We start from the raw sequence: 24,863 nt of genomic DNA, 5'->3' as shown, positions 1-24,863 counted from the left end.
TACAGGTGTATTCAATGGTAAACCATGAGAAAATAACAACAACAAAAATTATTTTAAGTCTTTAAAACCCAACTGTAAAAATATGACAGCAAATCTTGGAAACCAAAAGAACATGCTTATACACAGGTGAAGTATTAATTTTGAAAAGTGATTTTTCTACTGAAAACAGAGCAATAAAGAGTTTCACTTAATAAGGTGAATCTGCCAGTGGCATAATAAGTAAAAAAATAGCAAGTAAAAATATGTAAATCAAAGAGAATGACTTTATAATGAAAATCTGTGCACATAAATTATAAATGTACTCTGAACCTTACACATGGAAATGAGTGTTATACCACAACATTTACCTTAGAAAAACCACACCTTCCAAAAATAACATAGCTCAAAACATTTTTCTAATTTTTTTAAGATAAAACTTAAGATAAACCCTTAGACTATTTTTTAACTTTTAATTTTATAAATATCATGTTTTAACAGTATGACTTAATTTAATTAGCTAATATATTGGCCTGATTAAGGTATCAAGCAGCCTTTGAAAATTTGTAAAAATCATACGCATGCTGAAAAGATAAGAATCTGTCCCCTAACCTTATGCTAAAAAGTCACTGACGGGGTGACTACTTTTAAGAAAACAATAGGCATTTAGATGTATAAGTTGTGTTATGTTCTTTAAAATTATTTAATTTTATTTTGGTATTTGGTATGTTGAAACAATATCTAAAAATAGAAAACTAAGTTTACTCTTTCAGATTAGTTTCATGAGAATGACATAAAAGCGTTAATTAGAAGGGTATTTTGCAACAAACTAATTTAGAGTATATAAATATTTTAAAATTCCTCTCTCCTGGCCACGTGTGATGGCTCACGCCAATAGTCCCAGCACTTTGGGAGGCTGAGGCAAGCTAAATGCTTGAGCCCAGGAGTTTGAGACCAGCCTGGGCAACATAGCAAAACCATCTCTACAAAAAATACAAAAACTAGCCAGGCATGCTGGTGTGCGCCTGTGGTCCCAGCTATTTGAAAGGCTAAGGTGGGAGGATCATCTGAGCCTGGGGAGTTCAAGGCTGCACTGAGCTGTGATCATGCCACCGCACTCCAGCGTGGGCAACAAAGAAAAAAAAAATCCTCTCTCCTCTTTAGTTGGAAATTTCCATACAGCAGGATCTACTTTTAGATAGTTTAGGTCAAGACACAAAGCAGATAAACATGGCCAAAGACAAAATAGGGGCCTACAAGTGATATGTTAAGTATACATAGTAATATGTATTATATACACATATATTTATATTTAATATATTTATAATGTTATAAATAGTAACACATGATACAATTTTATTATTAATAATAATAGGATTCCATTTATTAAGTACTTGCTATGTGCTAGGCCATTTGCTAACACTGCCTCATTAAAATCCTAGGAAGCAACTATTATTTACTGATGAGAAACAGAGGCTTACAAAATTAAAATCTAGCCCGAAGTCACAGAGGTAAATGACAGAGCCACAATTTAAAAGCAAGCTCTTACTGTTTTTTACCCGTAGTGACTATTAACAACACACTGTATTCCTCGAATTACACTACCACAGAAATAGGCAAAATATGCCAAATCCTTCAAATGTACTAAGGCAGGGAAAGATTTATGTGACTTTGTTGCTGTTTTTTCCTCTCTCTGCATCTAAGCATTATTGTAAAGCAACAATGACCCCAAAAGGACATTAGAAATAAACACATTTTCGTGACCATGTAGAGCTTTTACTTTTTAAAGAATAGCTTTCGTATACTATTAAAAGAGTGATATTATTTTATGCTATACCAAATAACTTTCAAGATAACTGTTAAATAAATTTAAATGGTGGGTGTCTACAATTACAGGATAGTCCTGCAATTCCCACATGTCATTTGTTATTTCTTTCCATATTAAAATTTAAAGTGATAGGAAACTGGTTTAGGCAATATTCTAACACCAAGTCACTTATTTAATGTTGCAAAACTTTAAAATTGGCAAATTCTTCCATTAACTAAAAAGTTATTTCTACAGATACATGCTAAAGAGATTTAAAGCATCAACAGCAAGTTTGAACTCAACTATATACACACTAAAAAAAAGGTAAAGTAAAAAGGGATGTTAAGAATTTTATACTTCGAGCAGTTTGTGCAGGTTTTCTTGGGAGGAGGTGGCAGGCAGGCAGGTGAAGAATGTCTGGTGATGCATCGTGTGGAGCAGAAGAGCTGAGTAGATCCTGTCTTATGATATGCAGTTTGGCCCTTATAAAGCATTTTTTTACAACCAGAACAAAAAACCTTAATAGCAACAGCTGGAACTGAAGGAAGCAATACACTTGGGCCAGATGATGCAAAAGAAAGCTGAAAGCCTGGGTTCAACTGCTGGGCTATCAAAACAAAATAAAAAAAGTTTTAGTATCAATACTAATGCATATATAGTCTCAGTCTCTCTCTCTCTCTCTCTCTCTCTTTTCTTTTTCTGAGACAGGGTCTCACTGTCACCCAGGCTGGAGTGCAGTGGTGCAATCAAGGCTCACTGAAGCCTCAAACTCCCAGGATTAACCAACCCTCCTGCCTCAGCCTCTTGAGTAGCTAGGACTACAGGCACATGCCACCACACCCAGCTAATTTTTTTTTAATTTTTAGCAAAGATGAGGTATGTTGCCCAGACTGGTCACAAACTCCTGAGCTCAAGCGATCCTCCTGCCTCAGCCTCCCAAGTTGCTGAGATTACAGGTGTTAGCCACTAAACCTGGCCCAGTCTCTCTTTTTTAGGACAAATTCCCAATCTTGAAATCCAGTTAACGAGTTAACGACGCAATAAGCACTCCAAAACAGAGGTTTCCATTTTTTTTTAACCATTACTCAACGTAGGAAATACATTTAATATTATAACCCAGTTCTCACATACATGTTTGTAAATGTGGGGATGTATGTACAATTTAATCACTGAAACAGAAGTTTTATTAAACAATATGTTTCCTTACTACACATATCATATTCTGATATAATCTTATTCTATTTTTTAAAACGCTGCTGAAAACCAGCTACTCACAGTTTGAAAAAACACAGCTCTAAAGAGAAAGACATATATGAAAAGATGCTTTCCCTCAATTTTACAAGTCAGAATAAGCAAATACTAATTGTAATTAACTTAGACAGTTCCATTTCTTACCAATAGGTCTCTCATTAACTGAAGACACACCACCAATTTTCAATTTACTTTCTTGAGTTTTTGGCTGTTGGGCACATCCATACTCCTTTAAAAAAAAGAAAAGAAAAGAAAAAAGAGCAATAAATACAGTGTATGTAAGTAAACTAGAAATTCAAGCAAAAAAAATTATTCTATCCTATTCATCTCTTTTTTTTTTTTTTTTTTTTTTTGAGATGGAGTCTCACTCGGGCACCCAGGCTGAAGTGCAGTGGCGTGATCTCGGCTCACTGCAACCTCTGCCTCCCGGGTTCAAGTGATTCTTCTGCCTCAGCCACCCGAGTAGCTGGGACTACAGGTATGTGCCACCACACCCAACTATTTTTTGTATTTTTAGTAGAGACAGGTTTTCACCATATTGGCCAGGCTGGTCTTGAACTCCTGACCTCATGATCCACCCACCTCAGCCTCCCAAAGTGCTGGGATTACCGGCGTGAGCCACCACACCCGGCCCTATTCATCTCTTAAACAGTCTAATCATAAATACCTTCACAACCACCTCAAAAGTCAAAATTTATAAGTTATTAGACTAATCTTTACAAAGACAATCTTTCAGAATTAGAGAATCTTTTAAAATACTTTTATCTACTTTTCAAATGGAATTTTGATATATGGGAGTAATACATAGCTATTCCAAATGCTGAGCACTACCTATTTTTTAGGTAGTGCATTTAAAAGGGGGTAATAAATGAAAAAAAAAAATTTTTTTTCTTTTTTGACATGGAGTCTCATTTTGTCACCTAGGCTGGAGTGCAATGGCGTGATCTTGGCTTACTGCAACCTCCAACACCTGGGTTCAAGCGATTCTCCTGTCTCAGCCTCCCAAGCAGCTGGGACTACACGCTTGTGCTACCACACCAGGTGAATTTTTGTGTTTTTCTCCAGTAGAGATGGGGTTTTGCCATGTTAGCCAGGCTGGTCTCGAACTCCTGACCTCAGGTGATCCGCCCACTTTGGCCTCCCAAAGTGCTGGGACTACAGGTGTGAGCCACTGCACCCGGCAAAAAGGAGCAATAAATGAAATTAAATCTGGCTGGGCGTGGTGGCTCACACCTATAGTCCCAGCTACCTAGGAGGCTGAGGCAGGAAAATCACTTGAACCCGGGAAGAGGAGGCTGCAGTAAGCCGAGATTGTGCCACTGCACTCCAGCGTGGGCAACAGAGCAAGCCTCTGTCTCAAAAAAAAAAAAGAAAAGACAAAAGAAAAAATGAAAAGTTAAATCTGAATGATTTAGAGTTTGGATTTCAATCGTTTTAGACTTACAAGCTGCCTTTTCTGTTAATGGCAGAAAAGATACAAGAGTGTCAATGCAATCTGCTCATTATACATAAAATCATCACAGACAAAATCCTATTTATTCTTACCACATTCTTTAAAACGTTTTAAAACAAAATGTAATCATGAAACATTTTTAAAATGTAAATGCCTATCTTTATTCTGAAATTACAACCATCCTTTTTTTTAATGTTAAAATACCCTTACATATTTCAAAACAGGAAGTTTTTTAAAAAGTCTTACTTTTGTGAATCAATGATGGTAATAAATGGCAGTTGTATTTTTAATCTCCCCACACGTAGCAAAATAAATGAGTAGCTATGTTAGTTCCAAAGTTACTTTAGAAATTTCTTTAGACTATTAAATGCCAAAAACCAGGAACCATTGCATTAATTCACCACTTCCCATGATATGTACTATGAGCACCCAAAGAGGTGCTCTCTATAAGATATACCTTCTTTATAGACGAGGAAAGTGAAACTAAGAGATGTTCAGCAACTTGCCCAAGGTCACAAAGAGACTATGTGCACAGATGGGAATCAAACCCAGTCTCTCTGTTTTTTGTTTTTTGTTTTTTTTTTTTTGAGACGGAGTCTCGCTCTGTTGCCCAGGCTGGAGTGCAATGGTGCCATCTCGGCTCACTGCAACCTCTGCCTCCCGGGTTCAAGCGATCCTCAGCCTCCTGAGTAGCTGGGATTACAGGCACTCACCACCATGCCCAGCTAATTTTTGTATTTTTAGTAGAGACAGAGTTTCACCATGTTGGTCAGGCTGGTCTTGAACTCCTGACCTCAGGTGACCAACCCACCTCCACCTCCCAAAGTGCTGAGATTACAGGCCTGAGCCATTGCACCCACCCAGTCTCTCTGTTCTAAAACCCAAGATAGCACTGTCATAGATGTGAAAATATAAAGTAATTGCTACAATGAATTCAAACTCTGGTCTAATTGAAATTAAGTTCCCCCTGTTGTAGCAGTCTCTCCCATCTCCTTTCTCTCACAGCAGTTATCATAATAAATCATTTCATTGCTTATTTAGATAATTTGATTAATGCCTAACATTCATCCTTCCCCCTACACATACATTAGACTAAAAAGATCACATCCATTATGGACAATATCTGTTTTTTTCACCCCTGTATACCCAACTGCCCACCAGTCAACATAACAGTAATGACTATGGGTTCTAACAGCAGACAGAAACAGATATGATCTTGACTCCTAAACAAGCTATTTAATCTTTCTTAGTTTCAATTTCTTTATCTGTAAAATAAAGATAATATTACCTAACCCATAGGGCCAATGGGGAGGGAGGGGGCAAATGACTTAATATAAATAAGTATACAGAATGACATCTTACAGTTAGTCAAAAGTAAGCACAATATGTACACAAAATGCTAGTTCTTTTTTTTTTTTTCTTTTGAGACGGAGTTTCGCTCTTGTTGCCCAGGCTGGAGTGCAATGGCAGATCTCAGCTCACCACAACCTCCGCCACCAGAGTTCAAGCGATTCTCCTCCCTCGGTCTCCCAAGTAGCTGGGATTACAGGCATGCGCCACCACGCCCAGCTAATTTTGTAGTTTTAGTAGAGACGGGGTTTCTCCATGTTGGTCAGGCTGGTCTCGAACTCCTGACCTCAGGTGATCTGCCCGCCTTGGCCTCCCAGAGTGCTGGGAGTACAGGCGTGAGCCACTGCACCTGGCCAAAATGCTAGTTCTCATACTTATTTATTAGTTTCATAACTGTGGCATTTAATAAATACTTGCTAAATGAAGGAATCTAAGTCTATTCAATCCAAAGTGCATGTTCTTAAACATTATACTTAAATAACAGTATTTATTGACACTTGCAAAATGAAAAGGACGTTAAAAGTATTATATACATCTTCAAATTACCAAAATGAGTGTTTAAGACTCAATAAAATTTTTTCTTTTTGGAGACGAGTCTCGCTCTGTCACCCACGCTGGAATGCAGTGGCGCAATCTCGGCTCACTACAAGCTCCGCCTCCCAGGTTGATGCCATTCTCCTGCCTCAGCCTCTGGAGTAGCTGGGACTACAGGCGCCCACCAACACGCCCGGCTAATTTTTTTGTATTTTTAGTAGAGACAGGGTTTCACCATGTTAGCCAGAATGGTCTCGATCTCCTGACCTCGTGATCCGCCCATCTCGGCCTCCCAAAGTGCTGGGATTACAGGCGTGAGCCACCGCGCCCGGCCAGATTCAATAAAAATTACTTTGCCTTATCAACTCAATTTCTAAAATTTTTCTAATATTTCTGTTATATTTCCCTGACCAGTTTCTTTTACCTCACAAAGTAATTTTTCTAAACCTTCACAGCTCACAAGTCCCAATTCCACATCTTTCTGGCTCATCGATGTTTCAATTTCACCAGGTAAAAACAAGTAACTAAGAACTCCCTCAACATCCCTCAACCCCCTCCACCTTCCCTACAAATTGCTCAGCAAACTGTCCTGCTATCTTACAGGAAAAGGAAACCTTCTTTTTTTTTTTTTTTTTTTTGTGAGCAATAAAGCTTTTAATCACCTGGGTGCAGGGGGGCTGAGTCCGAAAAGAGAGTCAGCAAAGGGTGGTGGATTATCATTAGTTCTTTTTGTGGTTTGTTTTTTATTAATTTTTTTTGCACACAAAACAAACATTTTCTAAAAATACATACAAAAAAAAAGATGCATATCAAACACATTAGGAAGGTTGCACATGGGAAGATGGGGAATAGAAATGGGGGTTGGGAATTAAAGAAAATAAATGAGAGAGGGACTTTGTATGGATCAATGATAATAACTCAATCCTCTATTTGACAAAGAAGAAGGAGAAGGAAGAGGAAGAAAAAGAAAGTGGGATAAAGGATCAGAAAGGGAGGAAAATAGAAAAAATTAGAGTATGACTCCAGGGTAGACCTGTTTTGTTGTTGCTGGGTTGGTTGGTTGGTCTGTTGTATTTTTCTTATGTTTCGCCATGTTGGCCAGGCTGGTCTCGAACTCCTAGCCTCAAGTGGTCAACCCGCCTCGGCCTCCCAGAGAGCTGGGACTACAGGCGTGAGCCACCACGTCCAGCCCCCACATTGCGTCTGGCCTCCGTGGTAGACCTCCCAGACAGGGTGGCCGGGCAGAGGCGCTCCCCACATCCCAGACAGGGCAGCCGGGCAGAGGTGCTCCTCACTTCCCAGACGGGGCAGCCGGGCAGAGGCGCCCCTCACTTCCCAGACGGGGCGGCCGGGCAGAGGCGCCCCTCATTTCCCAGACGGGGTGGCCGGGCAGAGGCGCTTCTCACTTCCCAGACGATGGGTGGCCGGGCAGAGGCGCTCCTCACTTACCAGACGATGGGCGGCCGGGCAGAGGCGCTCCTCACTTCCCAGACGGGGCGGCCGGGCAGAGGCGCTCCTCAATTCCCAGACGGGGCGGCCGGGCAGAGGCACTCCTCACTTCTCAGATGGGGCGGCCAGGCAGAGGCGCTCCTCACTTCCCAGACGGGGCAGCCGGGCAGAGGCGCTCCTCACTTCTTCCCAGACAGGGCAGCCGGGCAGAGGCGCTCCTCACTTCTTCCCAGACGGGGCGGCCGGGCAGAGGCGCTCCTCACTTCTTCCCAGACGGGGCGGCCGGGCAGAGGCGCTCCTCACTTCTTCCCAGACGGGGCGGCCGGGCAGAGGCGCTCCTCACATCCCAGACAATGGGCAGCCGGGCAGAGGCGCTCCTCACGTCCCAGACGGGGCGGCCGGGCAGAGGCGCTCCTCACTTCCCAGACGGGGCGGCGGCCACGCAGAGGCGCTCCTCACATCCTAGACGATGGGCGGCCGGGCAGAGGTGCTCCTCACTTCCCAGACGGGGCGGCGGCCGGGCAGAGGTGCTCCTCACATCCCAGACGGGGCGGCCAGGCAGAGGCGCTCCTCACTTCCCAGACGGGGCGGCCGGGCAGAGGCGCTCCTCACTTCCCAGACGGGGCGGCGGCCGCGCAGAGGCGCTCCTCACATCCCAGACGATGGGCGGCCGGGCAGAGGTGCTCCTCACTTCCCAGACGGGGCGGCGGCCGGGCAGAGGTGCTCCTCACATCCCAGACGGGGCGGCCGGGCAGAGGCGCTCCTCACTTCCCAGACGGGGCGGCCGGGCAGAGGCGCTCCTCACTTCCCAGACGGGGCGGCGGCCGCGCAGAGGCGCTCCTCACATCCTAGACGATGGGCGGCCGGGCAGAGGTGCTCCTCACTTCCCAGACGGGGCAGCGGCCGGGCAGAGGTGCTCCTCACATCCCAGACGGGGCGGCCGGGCAGAGGCGCTCCTCACTTCCCAGACGGAGCGGCCGGGCAGAGGCGCTCCTCAGATCCCAGACGGGGCGGCCAGGCAGAGGCGCTCCTCACATCCCAGACGATGGGCGGCCAGGCAGAGACGCTCCTCACTTCCTAGACGGGGCGGCAGCCGGGCAGAGGCGCTCCTCACCTCCCAGACGGGGCGGCCGGGCAGAGGTGCTCCTCACATCCCAGACGATGGGCGGCCAGGCAGAGACGCTCCTCACTTCCTAGATGGGGCAGCGGCCGGGCAGAGGCGCTCCTCACCTCCCAGATGGGGCGGCCAGGCAGAGGCGCTTCTCACATCCCAGAGGATGGGCGGCCAGGCAGAGACGCTCCCCACCTCCTAGACGGGTCGGCGGCCGGGCAGAGGCTGCAATCCCAGCACCCTGGGAGGCCAAGGCAGGCGGCTGGGAGGCGGAGGCTGCAGCGAGCCATGACCACGCCACCGCACTCCAGCCTGGGCAACACCGAGCACCGAGTGAGCGAGACTCCGTCTGCAGTCCCAGCACCTCGGGAGGCCGAGGCGGGCAGAGCATTCGAGGTCAGGAGCCGGAGAGCAGCCTGGCCAACATGGCGAAACCCCGCCTCCGGCCAAAGGACCAAAACCAGGCAGGGGTGGTGGCGCGCGGCCGCAATCCCTGGCAGCCCGCAGGCGGAGGCTGGAGAATCACGGCAGCCGGAGGGAGGGAGTGCGCAGCGAGCCAACGAGACTCCAGCCTGGACAACAGAGGGAAGAAAAGAGAGAAAGGAAGGAAGGAAGGAAGGAAGGAAGGAAGGAAGGAAGGAAGGAAGGAAGGAAGGAAGGAAGGAGGGAAGGAGGGAAGGAGGGAAGGAGGGAAGGAGGGAAGGAGGGAAGGAGGGAAGGAGGGAGGGAGGGAGGGAGGGAAGGAGGGAAGGAGGGAGGGCAGGCAGGCAGGCGGAAACCTTCTTTTTAGCTATAGCTGAAATAATGCTATTTTAGAATAATTGTGTTCCAAGTATTGCATGCAATACACTTATAGTAAAAATTACCATTGTTTATTTGATAGTCAAGTTTAACCTGGCATCCTGTATTTTATCTGGAAGCCCTACATCTCCAAGTAGATAACTTTCCAATCTCCAAATCCCAGATTTTTATGTGCAAATGCCTCCTTGTGCAATTTACCACTTGAATGTCCCACAAGCCCTTTAAACACAACAGACCCCAAACTGCACTAAGTACTTCCTCCAAAATCCTGTTCTAACCCCTCAGTAAATGGTATCACCATAAACCCCAAAACCTGTAAGTATCCTTGGACTCCTCTTTGACCTTCACACCTCATAAACAATCTCTAAATTTGATCAATCCTGCCTAACCATTTTTAAATCTATTATCTTTTCCCACTTGGTTATTGATACTCAACTATTAAACACATCACATTCTCTCACCCCTCCATGACGTGGCTATTTTCTCTGCTACATTTTCTCTGAAACTCTTAGTCAATTGTTATAATTCAATTGCTACCTGCTATGTGAAACCTTCCTCTCCTTCCCATATAGATTTAGGGCTCCTTCCCCTATGCTCCCAATGCACCTCACACAATTTTAAAGCACTTACATAAGACTGTGATTGTTTTTTTTTTTTTTTTCAGATGGAATATTGCTCTGTTGCCCAGGCTGGAGTGCAGTGAAGCAATCTCTGTTCACTGCAGCCTCCGCCTCCTGGGTTCAAGTGATTCTCCTGCCTCAGCCTTCCCAGTAGCTGAGATCACAGGCATGCGCCATGAAGCCTGGCTAATTTTTTTGTATTTTTAGTAGAGATGTGGTTTCACCATGTTGGCCAGGCTGGTCTTGAACTCCTGACCTCGAGTGAGCCACCTACCTCCCAAAGTGCTGGGATTACAGGTAAGAGCCACCACTCCTGGCCTTGATTTTGTATTTGCACAAAAGGTGGCACAGGCCAGGCGCAGTGGCTCACGCCTGCAATCCCAGCACTTTGGGAGGCCGAGGCAGGTAGAGTTCAAGACCAGCTGGCCAACATGGTGAAACCCCGTCTCTATTAAAAATACAAAAATTAGCCAGGTGTGGTGGTGGGCGCCTGTAATCCCAGCTACTCAGCAGGCTGAGGCAGGAGAACTGCATGAACCCAGGAGGTAGAGGTTGCAGTGAGCCGAGATGGTGCCACTGCACTTCAGCCTGGACTACAAAGCAAGACTCTATCCCCCCACCAAAAAAAAAGAAAAAAAAAAAAGGTGGCACAAAGCAACAGAAAGCATACAAGTTTGAAGACAATTAGGTTTAAATGAGAATGCATAAGATATGCTTAGCATAGCTTCTCATAAGGCACAGTCACTCAACAAATATTTCTTCTCTCATTCTCGTAACTTTTCTCTCCATTACACTATCAATTACCTTGAGAGCAGAAGTCCTATCTTTTCATCTCTGTAGCCTTTCTGAAAACAAAGTAACTAATACAGTTTACCATCCTGGTTAAGGGTTTGGGCTCTTGAATCAGACTGCTGGAGTCCAAATCCTGACTCAACCATTTATTAATTATGTGACTTTTAACAGGTTACTAGCTTCCTCATGGGTAAAGTGGGAAGAGAAACAGTACTTAACTCAGGGTTGTCAGCATCGAATGGATTAAGGTATGTAAGCTGCTCACAACAATGTTCAAGTATTATGGATTATAGTAGGCAGGAATAAAAACTCACTGAATTCATATGAATGCTCAACATGTATGAATATGAGGACTAAGCTGTACCTTTTTTTTTTTAGATAGAGTCTCCCTTTGTCGTCCAGATTGGAGCGCAGTGGCACAATCTCAGTTCACTGCAACCTCCACCTCCCAGGTTCAAGTGATTCTCATGCCTCAGCCTCCCGAGTAGCTGGGATGACAGGCGCCCACCACCATGCCCAGCTAATTGTATTTTTAGTAGAGACAGGTTTTCACCAGGTTGGCCAGGCTGGTCTTGAACTCCTGACCTCAAGTGATCCGCCTACCTCAGCCTCCCAAAGTGCTGCGGTTATAGGCACAAGCCACCGTGCCTGGCCTTCAACTATAATTTTAATATCCAGAACAAACTCTTAGAAAACCAGAAAATAAAAAACATTTTTATTTATCTCTTATTTTCCAATATTCAAAGGAGATTCATCAATGCAACATAGAAAATAATACACAATTTGTTCAACTGGCTTTTCAATCATAGTCTATACTCTCAATCATGGAAAAATATAGCCTATTCACCTGAAAACATTAATATAAACCAAAGACAACTGAGCAGTTCCTATCCTCTTAAATTTACAATCTAAGCTGCTAGGGAGCCTTCCATTATCACAATTTTTATATTCAGAAAGAACATTTAATTAACTTAAAGCACATTATTTGTTAAGTGTATAGGCAAGGTATAATGAAAGAAATATTGTATCTGGAGTAACAACAAACTGGTTTGTATCCCAGTTTTACCATGAGACATTGGTGAAGTCACTTATTCCTTCAGGTTCAGTTTCCTTATATGTGAAAGAGGCTCTTTTATTCCAGTTATTGAACACGTACTTTGTGCCAAATCCTGTGCTAGGAATTGGAGATTCAGGTCAATAAGACCAATTTCTGACCTCACAGAGACTGCAGTCTAGTGTGTCAATGAAGGATGAGGAGGAGATGGCAAGATTAGTATAATCAGTATGAAGACAAAATTCATTGACCTGTAGATACCATAATAAAAGTGATTGCACTATACAATAAAAAAGAAAGAACAGTTCATTCTACTTGTGAGTGACAAACAAACTTCATCTTAAAAGAGGACAAAATTTTGCCAGCCTACCTAGCTTATTTCTTTTTTTTTTTTTTTTTTTTGAGACGGAGTCTCGCTCTGTCGCCCAGGCTGGAGTGCAGTGGCGCAATCTCGGCTCACTGCAAGCTCCGCCTCCCGGGTTCACGCCATTCTCCTGCCTCAGCCTCCTGAGCAGCTGGGACTACAGGCGCCTGCCACAAAGCCCGGCTAATTTTTTGTATTTTTTTGTAGACACGGGGTTTCACCATGTTAGCCAGGATGGTCTCGATCTCTTGACCTCGTGATCTGCCTGCCTCAGCCTCCCAAAATGCTGGGATTACAGGCGTGAGCCACCGTGCCCAGCCTCCACATTGATTTCTGTGCTCTCCATTCTGGGTCCCTATGGGGTAGCCAGAATGATCTTTCCAAACACAAATCTGTTTCATCTTACTTTCTCACTTAAAACCCTACAATTGGCCGGGTGTGGTGGCTCACGCCTGTAATCCTAGCACTTTGGGAGGCTGAGGTGGGTGGATCACCTGAGGTCAGGAGTTTGAAACCAGCCTGGCCAACCTGGTGAAACCCCGTCTCTACTAAAAATACAAAACATTAGCCAGGCGTGGTGGCAGGCACCTGTAATCCCAGCTACTGGGGGGGCTGAGGCAGGAGAATCACTTGAACCCGGGATGTGGAGGTTGCAGTGAGCCACCAAGATCACAACATGGCAGCAAAACTCCATCTCAAAAAAAAAAACAAAAAACAAACAAACAAACAAACCCTATAATGGCTATCGCCTGCTCTTAGGATAAAAACCAAAATTTACAACAAGGTCCGCTAGGTCCTACATTAGATCCAGCCTTAAACTATATATACAGCCTTATCATAGAGAAGCAGAATAGCACAGGTTCTGGAGTCTGACCACCTGGCTTTGAATCCAGTCTTTGTCATTTACTACTAACTGTGATCTGTGGTAAACTATTTGGCTTTGTTGAGCTTTGGTCTCCTCATCTGTAAAATGGGGATAATAATATGGTGGTAAGAATGGTGCCTGACACACTCTTAAGCATATATAAGTATCAAGTTAATAATGTCACATATGATTATGATATCATATATACTACATACCGATATACTAATGCCGTCTATTTTTATTGTTGTTGTTTTAGTCATTATCATCATCACCATTTTCATACCTTTTCTGTTCCAGGCTCACTGTTCCCGCAGGTCTTAAAAAGAACCACGCATCTTTCCAAATCAGGGCTTTCCTATTCACAGTTCCCTCTGTCTGTAATACTCTTCTCCATGCCCTTTGCCTAATCAATTCATTCTTCATAATTCAGCTTACACATCCTTCCCTTAGAGAGGCCTTCCCTAGCCATTCCCAGGCCTCAGACCACAACCAAAACTAGGTCAGATTCCCCATTTTAGGCTTTTCTTCCAGAGTACTTGTCATAGTTTGTAATTATATATATTACTTGACCAATACTTTTGTAATATCTGCCTCCTCTACTAACATATAAGCTCTACAAAGGAAGGGACTAAGCTGACTTTGCTCAATCCTGGATCCCCAGAGACTAGCACAGACCACAAATTCTTAACAGAATAAAGGGAAGTACTACCAGATACAAGAGAATTTTTTTTAAGTGACAAGTATGGAAAAATGGTAAATATGTTACTTTCCTTCCACACACAAAAAAATCACGTAGTTATAGCTTTCATTCAAAGAGCAAAAAACCAGCCAGGCATGGTGGCTCATGCCTGTAATCCCAGAACTTTGGGAGGCCAAGGCGAGTGGATTGCTTGAGCTCAGGAGATTGAGACCAGCCTGGGAAACGTGGCCAAACCCCGTCTCTACCAAAAATACAAAAAAATAGTTGAGCATGTTGGTGTGTGCCCTGTGGTCCCAGCTACACAGGAGGCTGAGGTGGAAGATCACTTGAGCCTGGGAGGTGGAGGCTGCAGTGAGCTAAGGAGATCGCATCACTGCACTACACCCTCAGCGACAGCGACAGCCTGTCCCAGTTTGGGTTATTTTAAACTTACAAACCAGAAACTGTTTAACTAAAATTTTTCAGTTGACCAGATGGAAAAGAAGGATTTTTTTTTAATTTTTAAATCAAGATGAAATGCTTACTTGAGCATTGTCTGGTTCTTCTTTAATTTTGTCCAGAAGCTCCTGCTGTGGTACCACTGCTTTGCCACATTCACCATCCAAAGGTTCTTTCATTCTAATTTTTTACCTCAAAGAGTTCCTCAGGCTCAAACGAATAGATTTCTTCTTGGTAATGGATAGCTGGACACCTAAAATACATACTCAGGCTTATTCTTTCTTTTTTTCTTCAGGCTTATCTATATGAAAGAAAAACTCTGTGTTGAGTGCATGAGGCTTCACGGCTCAGCATCTGAAAAACAACTCTTCTGGGGCCACAACTAACTTTCTTCTTTCTTCCTGCTTTCTGTTCCTTCAGTAGCTACATAAGAAAACAGTTTTGGGGCAACAGTTCCCACTTCTCTAATATCTTTAAAGACACACAACACACTCTGGTCTTTCCTATGTTGAAGGTTATTGAAAGGAATTAGACCAGCAGACCAAGACGTGGGAGGAAGTTACCAAACTCTGAGAAGAATGGACTCAAGAAATAGTTTCTGACCCCATAAGAATCAGTACTTAGAGGCCCACGTCGGCTTTTATTTCTCAAAGAGGGGCACAACCACCTCCCTGCCCTGACCTATAACTCAACCTTCACTGGAAGCCTCCCTAAGGGCCCCATTTCTTGGCCTAACGCTAGACGTGAGCTCAAGATGCCATCCATCGCAGGCGAACAACAGGAACGCCCTTACTGAAAGTGAGTCACCTGCCTCTTTCAAGGTCTCCGTGTGAGGGGTGGGGGGCATCAAGCCCCTCCGAGCCCCGCTTCACAATCGCCTTCCTGTAGAAAAGAAACTCAATTGGCCATTCAGTAAATTCCCTTCCCCTAAAAGTCAAAGAACTAAACGGGACACATTAAACCTAAAACAAAAAGCTCTTCAAAGTTGCCTTTATCCGAATAGTCAGGGATGGAAACGGACAACTGGTTGAAAAGCCTGTTCCAAAGAAGAGATGGGAACTTTTGCGCACTCGCCACAAACATCTATGGGCGCTCATCCCTCCTCTGATAACCGTACGCGTTCCGAAACTCTCCTTCCCGCTAAGAATTCCCACTCCCATCATTGAGGACTAACGAGGCAATGTGGTCTCCGACTGAGAGCGGTGGACTAGTCAGTGAGTGTCAACACGTCCCAAAGGCGAAATCCGCAGCCGCCCCAGCCGCGTAGCCCACCTGGCACCGCCCCCACCGCAACGCCTCGTCACGTGGCGTGGCCCCCGCCCCGCCGTCCCGCCCACTACCACTGCGGCCGCACCCACCTTCTGTTGCCTGACTGCTACCGGAGGAGCACCGGACGGGGAATTTGCGAATAGGAACCAAGTCCTCTGCGTCTAGACAAGGATTATTTTCTCTTCTGGAATTCCGCCTGATCCATCCCAACGCAACAGCCGGCCAACCACGCGTGCGCAGCCTTGGTCTCCGCCCTCTTTTCCCGTCAGGCTCCGGACCTGAGCTGAGTAGAACTTCCCAGCATTCCTCTTTCCTCAGTTATGGTTCACTTCTTAAAGAGACCAAGGCTCAATTGTGAAAAAGTGGAGATGGCGTTAGAAGGCGCTATAAGTGCTCTATAGCATTCTTTTTTTTTTTTTGGAGACAGAGTCTCACTCTGTTGTTGCCCAGGCTGGGGTGCAGTGGTGCAATCTCGGCTAACTGCAACCTCTGCCCCCTGGGTTCAAGCGATTCTCCTGCCTCAACCTCCTGAGTAGCTGGGTTTACAGGCACGTGCCACCACACCTAGCTAATCTGTAGCATCCTTTAGTGCTCATTTCTTGAAAGGTGGCCTACTGAGAGAGCATGATAATAAATAATACTTGGCTTGCTGAACACTTCACATGCACCATCCCACTTAATCCTCACCATTTAACCCTAAGAGGTATAATTTTTTAATCTCTTGAGATATAAATGAAAAAATTAACTTGCTCAAAATTGAGAATTGGTTTTTTTAATTCAACATTGTTTCACAGATACATCTATGATTTGTGACTGTTCATTCATTTTGACTGCTGTATAGTATTCTATTTTATGAATATGATACAATTTTAATCATCTACTATTGATGGACATTTGAGTTGTTTCCAATTTGTGGCTATTAGGAATAATGCTTCTGTGAACATTCTTGTCATTGGTGGTGTTAAAAGACAAAATTACAACAAATTTAATTTAAATATCTCAATTAGCTTTATTTGTGATTCTAGAATCTGGCAACACTTCATTCCATAAATAGAACAAGTGTTCCAATGAGCTGAGCAGAAGAGGTAGGTTTTATAGACAGAGAAGTGCTGGAGAAAGCAGAAATAAAGAACAAAAAACAGATTGGTCCTTTTCAAAGTAACTTTCCAAAAAATAAATAAATAAGTTACTTTCCTTGTAAAGCAGAACCAAGAAACAAAACAATAGAGAAATAACTGATTGGTTAACATCAAGTAACTTCAGTTTACCTTTTTTTGGTAAGGATTAAAGCAGAAGAAATTTCATTATTATGCTAATTGAAACTGGCACTCAGGGGAAATTAGACTCTTATTATCTCTTTTTCCTGACTTTTCAGAACTTCAAATAACAACGTAGTTTCCATCTGATGACATGGAACCTCAGTGTGAGTAACTCCATTTTGATTTTTAGTCTGGTTCATTGAGACCTACTGCAGGAGCTTAGCCCGAAACAATGGTCTACAATTTGTATTTAACAGTGATACATATGCACACATTTCTGTTGGGTTCATACCTAAAGGTGAAATTGCTTGTTATGTATATGTAAAATTTAGGTAGATAATCTCAGGCAATTTTAGAAAATGGTGGTTTCAGTTTATACTCCCTTCAGCCATGTGTGAGTGTTTCAGTTTCCCAACATCCTTGCCAATAATTACTACTGCATATCTTTTTAATTATAACCATTCTGATGGGGGTATAGTGGTATCTCACTGTGGTTTTAATTTGCATTTCCCAGATTATTAATGAGGCTGAGCCCATTTTCTTGTTTCTTGGGTATCTGGATATCCCCCATAAGTGCCTATTCAAGTCTCTTGCTCATTTTTGTATTGGATTGACATTTTCTTATGGGCACATATTTTAGATATGAATCCTGCTATGGTTTGAATGTATATGTCCTTTCAAAATTCATATATTGGAACTTAAACATTAAGGCGATGGTATAAGAAGTGGAGCCTTTGGGAGGGATTAGGCTATGAGGACTCCATCTTCATGAATGGGATTCATGCCGTTACAAAAGACGGCATTCATGCCCTTCACAAAGGTTAATTCCTTTTGCCCTTTTAACCCCTCACTGTATGATTACAATGTTCCTCCCAGCAAGAGGACAATGACAAAGTTTCATCTTGGAATTAGAGAGTAATTCCAAGACAACAAATCTGCCAGTGCCTTGATCTTGGACTTGCCAACCTCCAGAACTGTGAGAAATAAATTTCTACCATTTATAAATTACACAGTCTGTGGCATTTTCTTTTGGAAATCAGGAATACACTAAGATAAGTTTCTTTTGAATATACACCAGCCCCCCCTCATCCACAGTTTTGCTTTCTGAAGTCTTAGTTACCCACACACAACCACGGTCTGAAAATAGTAAATGGAAAATTCCAGTAACAAATAATTCATAAGTTTTAAACAACTTTCATTAAAGTCTACTGTTATAATTGTTCTATTGTTAGTTGTTAGTCTCTTTCTGTGCCTGATTTATAAATTAAACTTTATCATAGGTATGTATGTATAGGAAAAAACATAGCATATATAGGGTTTGATACTACTGGAGGTTTCAGGCATCTGTGGAACATCTTCGAACATATCCGCATGGGTAAGGGAGGACTACTGTATATATTGCAGATATCTTCTCCCACTCAGTAGCTTGCCTTTTCACTCTGTTATTGGTGTCTTTTGATGAACTTAAAGGACCTTTGTGGCCGGGTACAGTGGCTCATGCCTATAATAGCAGCACTTTGGGAGGCTGAGGCGGGCAGAACTCTTGAGGCCAGGAGTTTGAGACCAGCCTGGCCAACATGGTGAAACCCTGTCTCTACTAAAAATACAAAAATTAGCTGGGCATGGTGGGCACCTGTAATCCCAGCTACTAGGGAGGCTGAGGCAGAAGAATCACCTGAACCCCGGAGGCAGGGGTTGCAGTGAGCCAAGATCGCAGCACTGCACTGCAGTCTGGGTGGCAGAGCAAGACTCTGCCTCAGGAAAAAAAAAAAAAAAATTAGCCGGGTATGGTGGTGTGCACCTGTAGTCCCAGCTGCTCGGGAGGCTGAAGCAGGAGAATCAGTTGAACCGGGAAGAGAAGGTTGCAATGAGCCAAGGTCATGCCACTGCACTCCAGCCTGGGCGACAGAGCAAGACTCCATCCAAAACACAAACAAACAACAACAAAAAAAAACCCTTTGTGCTTAGTGCTTATTGTATTCTCTTAAGAAATATTTTCCTACCAAATGAAAATTTCTAGAAGTGTTATTGGTCTTTCACATTTAGTTTTGGTTTTATAATCCATCTGAGGTTGGGTTGTGTGTATAGTGTAAGGTAAGTCAGATTTCAACCTTTCCATGTGAATTTTGCATGGATTAAGCACTATTTTTAAAAAAGACTGTCCTTTTCCCCACTGTTCTGCATTGACACCTTTGTCATGTATCAGTCGTCTATACATATGTGGGTTTGTTTCAGGACTATGAAGGCTGTTCCTTTTGTTTCTCCTTGTGGAAATACCATACTGTCTTAATTTCTGTGATAGCTTTATAATAAATCTTAGTATATGATAGAAAAAGTTCTCCCTCCTATTATGTCCTTCAAGATTATCTTGGCTTTCCTTGGTCCTTTGCATCTTCATGTAAATTTTTGAATCAGCTTGTCAGTTGTGACAAAACTTTCCTATAAATTTTAGAATCCATTGGCATTTTGTTTAGTATTATACTGAAGTGGTATGCCTGTTTTGGAGAATTGGTATTTATTATTCATTGTGTTGAATTGTGTCACCTAAAAAGATATGTTGAAGTCCTAACCCTTAGAATGGGACCTTATTTAGTCATATGGGATTGTTGCAGCTGTAATTAGTTAAGATGAGGCCATACTGAAGGAAGGTGGGCGCCTCATCCATTATGACTGGTGTCCTTAAGAGAGGAGAAGATATGAAGACGTACACATGGGAGGAGAACCCCATGTGATGATGGAAGCAGAGATTGAAGTACTGTAGTTGCAAGCCAAGGAATGCCAAGGATTGTTGATAACACCAAAAGCTAAGAGAGGCAAGGAAAGAGTCTCCCATATAGGTTTCAGAGAAAGCATGACCCTACCGATCTTTAATTTTAGATTTCTAGCCCCAAGAACGGTGAGATAAATTCTGTTTGTTTGTTTTTTTAAACCTAGTTTATGGTACTTTATTAAAGCAGCCTTAGGAGACTAATAACAGAATTCTGTGGGGTTGAATCTTTCAATCCATAAAAATGATATATTTCTCCATTTATTTTGGTGTCTGTAATTTATCTTGATGCTTTGTAGTTTTTAAGTGTAGAGATTGCACACCTCTTTGTTAGATTTATTCTAGGCATTTAATATTTCATGTCATTTTAAATGTAAATTTTTATTTTCTAATTGTTTTCAGTGTAAATATAGAAATACAATTATTTTTTTATGTTGGTCTTGAAGCTAGTACCCTTGCTGAATTATTAATTAAACTAATTAATTCTAATAGTTTAGCCATTTTCTCATTTTCTGTTTCCAGCTATATAGGGAATAATGCCCATTTTATTTCTTTCCAATTATATAACTTTTATTTCTTCTTCTTGCCTATTGCAGTGGCTAAAACCTGTAGTAGTGTGTTGAATGGAAATGGTGATATTGGGCATCTATATCTTGTTCCTGTTATGTTGCTTTCAACATAAAATTACTTAATATTATATTTACTTTAAGATGTTTGTAGTTACCTGTGGGAAGTTAAATATGGCCATAACGTTGTTACAACTTTTCCCATCAAGAGGAGTTTTTAGTGTGCAGATGGCGGATTTAAAAGAGAGAGAGAGAGAGAGAGTGAGTCTGTGATAGTTAATTTCATGTGTCAACTTCAATCTGTAGGCTCAGTAAAATAGAATGTCCTCCCAATATAGAAAGGCATTATCTAATCCATTGAAGGCCAGAATAGAACAAAAGATGGAGGAAGGAGGAATTTGCCCTCTCTTTCACTCTTCTTTTTTTTCCTGCCTCACTGTCTGAGCTGAAACATCCCCTCTCATCTTCTCCTGCCCTCTTACTAGGATTTATACTGTCAGCTCCCCTGCTTCTCAGACCTTTAGACTCAAATTGAATTACACCACTGGTTTCCCCGGGTCTCCAGCTTGCAGACAGCAGATTGTGGGACTTCTTCGCCTCCATATCATGTGAGCCAATTCTTCATAATAATAAATCTTCGTATCCTATTAGTTCTGTTTCTCTGGAAAACCCTGACTAATACATAGTCTTTTTTCCTACCTGTTATTTCTTGACTGGGCTTGTGAATTATTTTGACTGACAAAATGTTATAGAAGTGATACCATATGAGTTCCTAAGCATAGGCCTCTATTGTCCTTGGAGCTTCTGCTTACACTGTCATAGAACACTCCCACCACCATGTCAAAGTTAAATGGGATAACTGCTGACTGATGAGAAATCACATACGGAGAGTGACCCCACGGCCAGCACCGAGGCCCCATACGTATGAGTGAAGCCATCTTATATCCTCCAGATTACTAGATGATTACTGCATCTGTTGTTACATAATCAAACACCCCTTTGTAGATAACTGTTAGAGAACTGATATCTAGAAATGGGATACTGCCGGCCAGGCGTGGTGGCTCACACTTGTAATCTCAGCACTTTGGGAGGCCGAGGCGAGCGAATCACGAGGTCAGGAGATCGAGACCACGGTGAAACCCCGTCTCTACTAAAAATACAAAAAAAAATTAGCCGAGCGTGGTGGCGGGCGCCTGTAGTCCCAGCTAGCCGTAGAGGCTGAGGCAGGAGAATGGTGTGAACCCGGGGGGCGGAGCCTGCAGTGAGCCGAGATTGCACCACTGCACTCCAGCCTGGGCGACAGAGCGAGACTCCGTCTCAAAAAAAAAAAAAAAAAAAAAAAAAAAAGAAATGGGATACTGCCATAACTAAAACATAAAACATGTGGCATTGATGTTGGAACCAGGCAGCAGGCAGAGCCTGGAAAGACAGCAAGGAGGCTTTGAGTGGAGGTTAGAAGAGCAGTGAGGAAACTTATTAAAGCCCGGAGGGAGAACAACCAGTGTGATGCATTGGCAAAATGTTTGGCAGCACTGTCATCTGTGGTAACAACTTAGAAGCTAGGAGACATACTTAATGACCTTCTGGATCTGCCTTAGGAGATTCCCGTGCAGAATGTTAAGAGTGTTTGCTGATTTCTTTTAACCACATAGGACGTTGTATTGCAAAAGAGAAATAAGCCAAAGAAGAAATTATTCAATTTGCAAGCAGAAACGAGACAAAATGTAAAGGACTTAGTGAGTAAAGGACTAAGGACTTAGCAGAAGATCACCAAAGTAAGAAATGGCTTCAGAGCAAAGATCAAATCTAGGAAATTGCAAGTTAAATGTGGCCTCAGATCAAATCAAGAGTGCAGCTGTAAGACATCACAAGGAATTAGGCAGTGCCTTGTAGACCATCTCACCTAGACAGAAGGGCTTCTGAGAAACATAAGGGCATTGCACTACGGCAATCAGACACATCCAAAGTAGAGAGACTTCTGTCTCAGAAAGAAGTGTGGATGTGATTTGGGGGGTATGGTGTGAATCCAAGTAATATTCATAAAATACCCACAAAGTTTTAAAGAGAAGTATATTGGCAAAAGTGAAACTATAGATTATAAGGGGCAAAGACAGTTTGAAACGAAAAGGATCCCTGGGCCCTCAACTTTCTATGGGTGGAAAGAAACTGAAAAAGCTACTCAACTACAAATATGGACCATTTCTTATGGAAAATGCTTTCTCAGAGTGTGAAGCCAAGATCCCAGAGGGCAAAAGGCAGAATTAAAAGCTTCTGAAAATAAAATGGATTATGAAACCATTCCTGCCAGGGGCAGTGGCTCACACCAGTAATCCTGGCAGTTTGAGAGGCTGAGGTGGGCAGATCACATGAGTCCAGGAGTTCAAGACCAGCCTGGGAAACATGGTGAGACCCTGTCTCTCAAAAAAAATACAAAAATTAGCTGGGCGTGGTGGCATGTGCCTACAGTCCCAGCTGCTCAGGAGACTGAGGTGGGAGGATCACCTGAGTCCAGTGGCCAAGATCATGCCACTGCACTCCAGCCTGGGCAACAAAGTGAAACTCAGTCTCAGAAAAAAAAAAGCCATTCAATAAAGCAATCAAAGAACAATTCCTGTCCTCAGAGTAGGAGAACCTGACAATAGGTGCCCAGCTAAATTTCAGAATTATTATGAATCGATAACTATTAATGTGCCTTCTATTCTTCCCGTTTTTGAATAGGAGTATTCAGTGGAGTCATTATGTCTCTATATTATCAAGTGTGTTGGTGTGTGGGTGTGGGGAGTGAGGAATAAGGGGAGCAGATAAGTCATCTATTTAGTTCACAGGTCTCTGGGTTGAAGAAGTTGTACCTGTACACCCAATAAACTATACCACAGGAACTTCTTCTTCATGGGCCTTATTTAGATAGTGAAATGCTGGACTTTGATCCAAGGCCATAATGGTTTGAGACTTTTGGTGGAGTGGATGAGTGTGTTTTGATTGGGAAAGGATATGGATTGTTATGGCCAGAAGGTGAACTATGAAAGATTGTTTCTGGGCTGGGTGTGGTGGCTTACACCTATAATCCCAGCACTTTGGGAGGCCAAGGCAGGAGGATCACTTGAGCTCAGGAGTTTCAGACCAGCTGGGGCAACATAGGAAGACCCCATCTCTACCAAAAATACAAAATTTAACCGGGCATGGTGGCATGTGCCTGTGGTCCCAGCTACTCAGCAAATGGAGGCAGGAGGATCCTTTGGGCCCAGGGGTCCTTTGAGGCTGCAGTGAGTCGAGGCTGCAGTGAGCTATGATTGTGCCATTGCACTCCAGCCTAGGTGACAGAGTGAGACAAAGAAAGAAAGGAAGGGAGAAAGAGAGACAGAGAGAAAGAGAGAAAGGGACAGAAAGAAAGAAAAAAAGAAGGAAGGAAGGAAGGAAAGGAAGGAAGGAAGGAGAGAAAGAAAGAAAGAAAGAAAGAAAGAAAGAAAGAAAGAAAGAAAGAAAGAGAGAAAGAAAGGGACAGAAAGAAAGAAAAAGAAAGAAAAAGAAAGAAGGAAGGAAAGAAAGAGAAAGAAAGAGAGAAAGAAAGAAAGAAAGAGAAAGAAAGAAAAGATTGATTATTTCCAAAGATGCTGTCAATAATCCCATCTTTGATGTGCATGATGCTTCTCCCATCAAGAGGTGGAATTAACTACAGGCCAATATCTCTGATGAATATTGATGCAAAAGTCCTCAATAAAATACTAGCAAAAAGAATCCAACGATACATTAAAAAGAACGTTCACTATGACCAAGTGGGATTTATCTCTGGGATCCAAGGATGGTTCAACATGTGCAAATCAATCATTGTGATATATCAACAGAATAAAGGACAAAAACCACATAATCATTTCAATTGACGCTGAAAAAACATTTGATAAAATTCAACATCCTTCAAGATGAAAACCCTTAAAAAACAGTATAGAAGGAACATACCTGAGTATAATGAAAGCCGTATCCAACAAACCCACAGCTAGTATCATATTGAATGGGGAAAAACTGAAAGACTTTCCTCTAAGATCTGGAACATGACAAGGATGCCCATTTTCACCACTGTTATTCACCATAGTAATGGAAGTCCTAGCTAGGGCAGTCAGACAAGAGAGAAAAATAAAAGGTATCACTGGGCACAGTGGCTCATACCTGTAATCCCAGCACTTTGGGAGGCCGAGGTGGGTGGATCACCTGCAGTCAGGAGTTCGAGGCTAGCCTGGCCAACATGGTGAAACCCTGTCTCTACTAAAAATACAAAAATTAGCTGGGCATGGTAGCACATGCCAGTAGTCCCAGCTATTCAGGAGGCTGAGGCAGGAGAATTGCTTGAACCCAGGAAGTGGAGGTTGCAGTGAACCACGATCATGCCACTGCACTCCAGCCTGGGTGACACAGTGAGACGCCGTCTCAAAAATAAATAAATAA

General features: G+C 43.0%; 1 protein-coding gene and 1 long non-coding RNA gene across 13 annotated transcripts in view; one reads left to right on the top strand and one right to left on the bottom strand.

Annotated features, from left to right (window-relative positions):
- ZMYM6 (zinc finger MYM-type containing 6) overlaps positions 1–16,129 on the bottom strand; it is a 58,571-nt gene extending 42,442 nt beyond the window's left edge. For 2 of the 12 annotated variants that reach the window (XR_010117718.1, XM_055254670.2), the window contains exons 1-4: positions 15,924–16,081; positions 14,652–14,818; positions 3,179–3,263; positions 2,141–2,390 (exon numbers count right to left, since the gene is read on the bottom strand). Coding sequence is in view for 10 of the 12 variants with exons in the window: in XM_055254670.2 (XP_055110645.1) it covers positions 2,141–2,390; positions 3,179–3,263; positions 14,652–14,744 (428 nt within the window). In the remaining 2 variants the exon portion in view is untranslated. Of the gene's footprint in view, positions 1–2,140; positions 2,391–3,178; positions 3,264–14,651; positions 14,819–15,372; positions 15,865–15,923 lie in introns of those variants that run through there. The other 10 variants (XM_055254667.2, XM_063627878.1, XM_063627875.1 and 7 more) reach the window with 9 other exon arrangements.
- A 1,078-nt stretch (positions 16,130–17,207) lies between these two features.
- LOC134734597 (uncharacterized) overlaps positions 17,208–24,863 on the top strand; it is a 45,377-nt gene continuing 37,721 nt past the window's right edge. Inside the window, exon 1 of the long non-coding RNA XR_010117732.1 lies at positions 17,208–17,257. This is a non-coding gene — a long non-coding RNA (uncharacterized lncRNA). The remainder of the gene's footprint in view (positions 17,258–24,863) is intronic.

The sequence above is a fragment of the Symphalangus syndactylus genome, chromosome 12 (assembly GCF_028878055.3).
Source record: "Symphalangus syndactylus isolate Jambi chromosome 12, NHGRI_mSymSyn1-v2.1_pri, whole genome shotgun sequence".
NCBI classification, from domain to species: domain Eukaryota; kingdom Metazoa; phylum Chordata; class Mammalia; order Primates; family Hylobatidae; genus Symphalangus; species Symphalangus syndactylus.
Note: the sequence above shows the minus strand (reverse complement) of the source record. Positions and strands in the feature narration are given on the sequence as shown.